General features: G+C 34.6%; 1 protein-coding gene across 3 annotated transcripts; it reads right to left on the minus strand.

Annotated features, from left to right (window-relative positions):
- Window positions 1-1,904: 1,904 nt before the first annotated feature.
- LOC145004814 (uncharacterized) lies at window positions 1,905-6,037 on the minus strand. Of its 3 annotated transcripts, none has more exons than XM_078963815.1 (11): window positions 5,877-6,037; window positions 5,184-5,392; window positions 4,933-5,085; window positions 4,641-4,856; window positions 4,386-4,568; window positions 4,085-4,306; window positions 3,868-3,984; window positions 3,633-3,776; window positions 2,486-2,587; window positions 2,333-2,401; window positions 1,905-2,246 (listed from the first exon to the last, which is right to left on the minus strand). In XM_078963815.1, exons 2-11 carry the CDS (start codon window positions 5,385-5,387, stop codon window positions 2,031-2,033), a joined length of 1,626 nt encoding a protein of 541 aa, XP_078819941.1. In that variant the 5' UTR covers window positions 5,388-5,392; window positions 5,877-6,037; the 3' UTR covers window positions 1,905-2,030. The 3 variants fall into 3 exon arrangements, with proteins under 3 accessions (XP_078819941.1, XP_078819939.1, XP_078819940.1); XM_078963813.1 differs by having other exon boundaries at window positions 5,184-5,401; XM_078963814.1 differs by having other exon boundaries at window positions 5,184-5,401; window positions 5,819-6,037.
- Between the last annotated feature and the right edge of the window lie 1,514 nt (window positions 6,038-7,551).

A 7,551-nucleotide genomic window follows, 5' to 3' on the forward strand; every position in this document is an offset into this window, starting at 1 on the left:
TTGACTAGGATGTTGACTTTGAACGGGGGGTAAAATAGTTATTTTACCCTAAGATTAGTTATCAGTATCTGACTTAGTGTTTATGGAAATTGTAGCCGGGGAGTTCCGGTTCAGCAGTCAGGCGCTCAGCAAGCAGACTTTCAGCAGCTACTTTGAGGTGAGTTACCTTCCAGTAGCGGTGGGTCTAAGGCCACAATGTCGGCCCACTAGTAGGAATTGTATGATTAGATGATTGTCTCTGTGATATTCATCTAGGGTTGCCACTACCTGTGTTATGTTTATGTGTTTGTACGATCTGATGCTATGTGCTAGCGATAGTAGGGGAGATAGTCCCTAGGTTACCGGTCGATAGGGCCGAATGGGCAGTCATGCCCAGCCATGCTAAATAGATTATGTGATACGTGTTATGTAGTAGTGGTAGGGGTGAAATAGTCCCTAGTATCCGGTCGAAAGGACCGAAGGGGAGACCAGCACCCAGATATGCTAGTCAGTATCCGGTCGAAAGGACCGAAGGGGAGACCAACACCCATATATGCTAGTCGGTATCCGGTCGAAAGGACCGAAGGGGAGACCAGCACCCATATATGCTAGTCGGTATCCGGTCGAAAGGACCGAAGGGGAGACCAGCACCCAGATATGCTAGTCAATATCCGGTCGAAAGGACCGAAGGGGAGACCAGCACCCAGATATGCTAGTCAATATCCGGTCGAAAGGACCGAAGGGGAGACCAGCACCCAGATATGCTAGTCTGTATCCAGTCGAAAGGACCGAAGGGGAGACCAGCACCCAAATATGCTAGTCAGTATCCGATCGAAACGACCGAAGGGGAGACCAGCACCCAGATACGAATTACGAATTGTATTAAAACGAATTATATATTTGTACCTTCAATACGAATTGTATTTTGAAGTTCTTCAGAAGTCAAAGAAATTGAATCGATTTGTTCGTCGTTACGAGATGAATTGATTTTAGCTACAATAGTATCAGTTGCGATCGACTCGTCAATTTCTTTTGAATTCGACATCATTTATGAAAATTGATTTTGATTCAATTTTCAAATGCTCTCTTGAATTGCATTGATGAATGTGATGTGCTTGTTTCTTCGATTTGAGGATTACGTCTTGTATTTATGAAGATATGAACTGATGATCTGTTTCAATAGTTTTCTTTCAATTTGAAGATTGCGATTAATTTGATAATAGATTCAATAAAAATAGGAACTTTATGATGATATTGAATGATTTTTGAAGACTGAATGATACGATTATGTGATTGATATTAAGAATTGATGATTTAGTGATAAGATGATTTTTAGAGAAAAAAATGTGTCTGCAAAATTTACTGTTATACCCCTTCATCATTTAACAGTTGACGGAAGTTGAAGTTAAGTTCCATTGGGTGATGTTTAATATATATATATATATATATATATATATATATATATATATATATATATATATATATATATATATATATATATATATATATAAAAGGAGTGAGCATACATTTATATTTATGCTACTTTAAGTTTTCCCCCAACTAAAAGGTGAATATATCTATTACTGTCAATTTTCACTTGGTTAAAAGGTGAAGTAATATCGATTAACTACCAGGTTTGTCAATATATGTGATTTAGATGAAAACGGAAACTGAAAGATGTTATCTAAAGGGTGTGAGAAGAATTCGGGTTTATTAACTATATCATCCCTTATCAATTACTCCATTTGTAATAAACTGATTTGTATTTGAGACGGAAGCTTATAAAAATGAATAGTTGATTCGTTTTATGGTTTAGAAAAACGCTTCATGGTAATAAACAATTATGATTATTAACTAGTATCATTTCTAGGGGGAATATGTTAGTGGTAGTGATGAATGCATTGTTTGAATTTGATTAATTGATGTTAACAAAAAGAACTCACCTAGGAATTCATTATCGCATCCATTGCTCCTGTTCATGCATGTTAAAGGAGGTTTAAAAGCATCCAATTTCACAAACAAACAGCCTCAACAAACCGAATAAAATCAACCTATTTATTATTAGCCCTAAAACACGCCTCCTCCACCAATTGAGAGGCAACTCCAACATAATTGTGTGGTGTCAACTTTAAAAGCTCTGTTTTTGCTTCAACCGGTATTTCCAACCCTTTAACGAATTCAGTAATCCTCTCTTTATCAACCACTCTTCCTCTCGTAAGCTCCTTCAGTTTCTCATAAGGCTCCTCAACACCATATCTTCTCATCACCTACACACAAACACAAAAATAAATAAATAAATAAAAACTATTTTCAATTATGATATAAAATTTGAAAGCCAGATTCAGATACATACTGTCTGTATCGGTTCAGCAAGAACCTCCCACGAGTTGTCCAGATCCTTGTTTAAGGCAGCTTCATTCACCTACCACACAATTAAAATATTAAAATCTTAACCTAATAATATAAAATAAAATAAAATGAACCACAAGTTTAATCATTTTATTACCTGAAGCTTCCCGATTCCAACTAATGCACTCTTGTAGGCCAGAAGTGAATAACCCAATCCCACACCAATGTTTCTCAAAACAGTAGAATCAGTCAAGTCACGCTGTAATTTTAATGAAAATAGAGGGTCAATCCTAAAAAAATATAGAGTAAATTACGGAAATCGTCCCTATGGTTTGGTCAAGTTGCAAGTTTGGTCCCTAACTTTTTTTTTTGCACTTGGATCGTTCTGTGGTTTGATTTTATTGCGTTTTTCGTCCCTTACCTACATAAAGTTAGGGACCAAACGCATAATTTTGACCAAACCATAGGGACGAAAAACAAAACAAAATCAAACCCCGGGGACGATGCGAGTGCAAAAAAAACGTTTAGGGACCAAACATGCAATTTTTACCAAACCATAGGGACGATTTCAGTAATTTACTCAAAAATATATATATATACATGATAAATTTAGAGTAAATTGCAAAATTGGTCCCTGTGGTATCCCAAAAAGTACAGTTTGAGTCCATTTTTCATTAAATTGCAAAATTGGTCCTTATGATATCCCAAAAAGTGCTTTAAGTCCATTTTTTCATTAAATTGAAAAATTGGTCCCTGTGGCATCCCAAAAAGTGCAGTTTGAGTCCATTTTTTCATTAAATTGCAAAACTGGTCCCTGTGGTATCCCAAAAAGTGCTGTTTGAGTACCTTTTTTCATTAAATTGAAAATTGTGTCCCCATGTTATCCCAAAAAGTGCAGTTTGAGTCCATGTTTTCATTAAATTGCAAAACTGGTCCCTGTGGTATCCCAAAAAGTGCTGTTTGAGTCCATTTTTTCATTAAATTGCAAAATTGGTCCCTGTGGTATCTCAAAAACTGCAGTTTAAGTCCATTTTTCCATTAAATTGAAATTTTGGTCCCTATGTTATCCCAAAAAGTGCAGTTTGAGTCCATTTTTTCATTAAATTGCAAAATTGGTCCCTGTGGTATCCCAAAAAGTGCAATTTGAGTTTTTTTTAGATGGCAGTTAACTCGAGAGACCAGATCTGCATGGAAGTTTCAACTTTGGACTGACCATACAAATGAAAAAACAAAATGGACTCAAACTGCAATCTTTGGAATACCACAGGGACCGATTTTTGCAATTTACTCATAAATCTATATACCTGCCACCGTGAAATAGGTAACTTCATGCTTAAATGGTCTAAAACTGCATTAGCAATCCCAAGATTTCCTTCACTGTTTTCAAAGTCAATGGGGTTGACTTTGTGAGGCATAGTCGATGACCCAATTTCACCAGCCTTAGTCACCTACACAGTATTTTTAAAATGTCAATCAATAGCCCAAAATCGATTTTAAGAAGTAGTCAAAATTATCACACAAAGATTCTTGAAAATCCACCTGTTTGAAGTATCCAACAGAGATATACCCCCATATGTCTTTATCAAAATCAAGCAAGATGTTATTAAATCGAATAAATGAATGGAAAAGTTTTGCCATGTAATCATGAGATTCAATCTGCATCACAAATAGGGTTGTTTTAGAAACATTGTAAGCAACTACAGAATACAAATATAGATTTTTATTTTATAAATTATAATTAAAGATTAAGGAATACCTGTGTTACATGTGGATTAAAGCTTAATCCAAGAGAGTTTACAAATTCCTCTGCAATTTTTGGCCAATTTACATCATTATATGCCACAACATGTGCATTGTAATTACCAACTGCTCCTGCAAATTTCCCTAATATTTCTACTTTTGAAATATCGCGTCTTTCTCTGCTTAATCTTTCTGCAAATATCACCATTTCCTTCCCTAAAGTTGTAGGTGAAGCTGGCTATATAACAACATACAAAGTAAATTATTAATTACCCTTTTAATTTTATAGATTTTTATGTTTCAAAAAAAAAGTTTACCTGTCCATGAGTGCGAGAAAGCATAGGAACATGAGCATTGGCTTTTGCCATGGTATATATTGCATTAATTAAATCATCCATCACTGGAAGAATAACTGAGTTTAATGATTCCTTAAGCATTAGACCATGAGCAAGGTTGTTTATGTCTTCTGATGTACATCCAAAATGAAAAAATTCAAGCACCTGTACGTTTTTTAGAGTAAAATGTTGTTATTTCTTGCATTAAACCCTAAAAGATACACTGACACTCCTGACCTTAGCTATCTGTGGATCTTCTTGACTCTTTGTTTTAAGAAAATACTCAACTGCTTTCACATCATGATTAGTTATTTTCTCGATATTCTTTACTTGCATTGCATCACCATTGTTGAATCCATCAATTAGTTCTTGTAATTTCTTTTGGGATTCATTGCTAAAGCTTGGAACTTCAGATACTTGAGGAATCTGTGAGAGCTTTAGTAGCCACTTTACCTAAGGTATAAAAAAAGTAAAACATCAAAACAAATTATTATATTGTGAATTGGATTTTGTTTATTCAGAATGATACCTCAACCAGGGTGCGATAGTAGATAAGACCATATTCACTCAAATAGTGGGATAAATCTTTGACTTTATTCCTATAACGCCCATCTAAGGGGCTTATAGCAGTTAAACTCGAGAGCTCGATCTCAGAAGAAAATTCAGAAGGCTTCACTTTTACCTGAAATTATATGTAACTTTTCAAGAAATGTAGACAAGAAGCATACGTAGAAATTATAGTAAATATATAAACTAAGAGGAATTAGGAAAAGGGTTTACCTTTTCTACGGATTCAATCTTGCTATTGGCCTCCTTTAATGTTGCTTTGCAAGTGCAATTTTTGCGAGGAAGTGTCACATAAGATGAAGGAGTTGAAGTGCGATTTTGGATTGAATAAGATTGTTCATGGAGGTAACTTGCACGAGTTAAGTATGATGTTGGACAGCTGCCATTTTGAACTTTAATGCAAGATCCGATTTCCATGAATACTTCAAAAGCTTCAAAAGAATGATGTAAGAATGAGAAACATTAATTTCTCAACGTTTTCTAGTATAAATATGGGGTGAACAGAAGGGTTATTTCTACAACTATATACGTGATTAAAACCCAAACATTTCTGAAACAATCTAAAAAATCTGAAACAAATTACACAGTAAAGCTACTAAGATTTAAACCCGAACACAATAAATCTCTAAATTTTTTGAAAATTAAGTGCTTAAAACTCATAAACAGCAACAGATTAAAACCCCAATTTTCTAAAAATTCTAGAGCATTTCTGAATTAATCCATGCATGTCTGAAACAATCCAAACAGTACTGTAACAATCTCAATATACTGATAAAAGTATCAGACACGCAAAAACAAAAACCAAATTGCATGATATCGGGGAAGGTGGAGGGGTAAACTAAAAGTACCAATTTCGAAGATAAAATGCTTGAAATCGGAGAAGGTGGAGGAGAAAACTAAAAGTACCAATTTTGAAGTAGTAGAATCAGTGGAGGCGTTAATTCGAAGCTGGAGATGGAGATAGGAGAAGGAAAATGAAAGGAGAAGTAGGCGACGGGCGGACGCACTCTCTAAGATATGGGGGCACGAGCCCCCAATTGTATTTCACCTGCCATGTATTTTGAATGAGGGAAATAGGCTTAAAAAGATTACCATTCATGAAGGCCCTCAATGAGCCGGCCCAATTAGTCGAACTTAGTTCAAAAGAAGTAAAATGTCCTTTAAATAGTCTCTATACTAATAAAAAATTTATCAGTGTCACTTATCAATCTATTATTTTTTCATTTTAAATTTATTAGACCACCTTATTAATGTGATTCAATTTTAAATATTAAATTATTGTTTTTATTAATTTACAAATAAAAAATATTTAATATATATTAAAAATTAATTCTATATATTTATTTGAATCAATGATTATAATTTCACATAATTAATAAAAAATATATCTTAAATTGATAATATATTTAAAATAACTTATTAATAATTTTGAGTTTTTACTATAAAAGTTTGATTAATTTTATAACCGTAATTCTCACGGGTTATAAACTAGTAAAAGAATAAATTATTGAAATTGTTCCTATAGTTTACCAAAATTTTATGTTTAGTGTCTTAACTTTTTATTTTCACTCGTGTCATCTTTTAAGTTTTTATTTTGTTACGTTGTAGGTCTCTATTTAATAAGAAATGACTATAATACCCTTACTATTTTCTTTTTTCAGTTTCAAAACCACCACCACCGAAGCCATCAATCGCAACCATCAAAACCACCAGATCGTGTTGGAAGCACCAGATTGCCAGTGACGGAATCCATTAAAACCCCATGGAACCACCGGATCGTGTTGGAAGCTCTCACGTTAGAAACCTTTTTTGTCGCCATTGTTTGTTCTGTAAAGGGTTTCCCGATGTCGATTTCTATATACTTCATTTTCCTTCCCTCTTGTCCTGATATACTTGTTCATTGCCTTCCTGAATAAGGTATGTTTGGCACTGGTCGATGGTAGTGGTGGTCACAACAAATTTGGATCCCATTATGGTGGCTCTAGGTGGCGGTATTGACTTCATAGTGGTAGTGGAAACAGATCTAGTATACAGTGGTGCTCTAGTCGTCTGAGTTCTGATAATATGCGGGAAGAACAATCAAGGGTGAGATCTTGGATTTGAGTTATATGTTAGGGTTAGAGATGTGGGTCATGGTTTTCCAATGGTGGGCAGAGTGGTGTTTGGTGTTTGCTTCAGATTTATTTAAATCTGCATCAGCTTTGGTTTTCTTAATTCATCAACAGTTTTGGTTGTAGATAGATTTTTCTAGATTTATTTCACTTTTCTGATGGTGGCAGGTAGGTGGTGGTTGCCGGTCACCGGTGGTGGTTTCCGGTGGCTAGGAGGTTTCCAATGGTGGTAGTTGATAGATGGTAATGACATTTGGTGGTGATGGTGGGGAATGAATTATGTTATTTGTATAATAATAAATTAATTAATAAAAAAGAACTAAAAGATATTATTAAAAATAGCAATATGCGCAAAATAGTCAATTTAAGTCGGCAAGGGTCTTACTACGAAAGAAAATCAAAACCTAGGGAAATTTGGGCAAACCATAGGGACGATTTCAGTAATTTGTTCAAAAAAAACTATAATGCAT

This window comes from Lactuca saligna, chromosome 7, assembly GCF_052625555.1.
Source record: "Lactuca saligna cultivar CGN05327 chromosome 7, ASM5262555v1, whole genome shotgun sequence".
In the NCBI taxonomy this organism is placed as follows: domain Eukaryota; kingdom Viridiplantae; phylum Streptophyta; class Magnoliopsida; order Asterales; family Asteraceae; genus Lactuca; species Lactuca saligna.

Excerpts from the sequence above, each read along its gene's own strand:
- LOC145004814 (XM_078963815.1), bottom strand. The coding sequence starts at position 5,387 with ATGGAAATCGGATCTTGCATTAAAGTTCAAAATGGCAGCTGTCCAACA. Across the intron at positions 5,086-5,183 it reads AGATTGAATCCGTAGAAAAG|GTAAAAGTGAAGCCTTCTGA; the intron begins GTAAACCCTTTT and ends ATATAATTTCAG. Across the intron at positions 4,569-4,640 it reads AAGATCCACAGATAGCTAAG|GTGCTTGAATTTTTTCATTT; the intron begins GTCAGGAGTGTC and ends AAAAACGTACAG.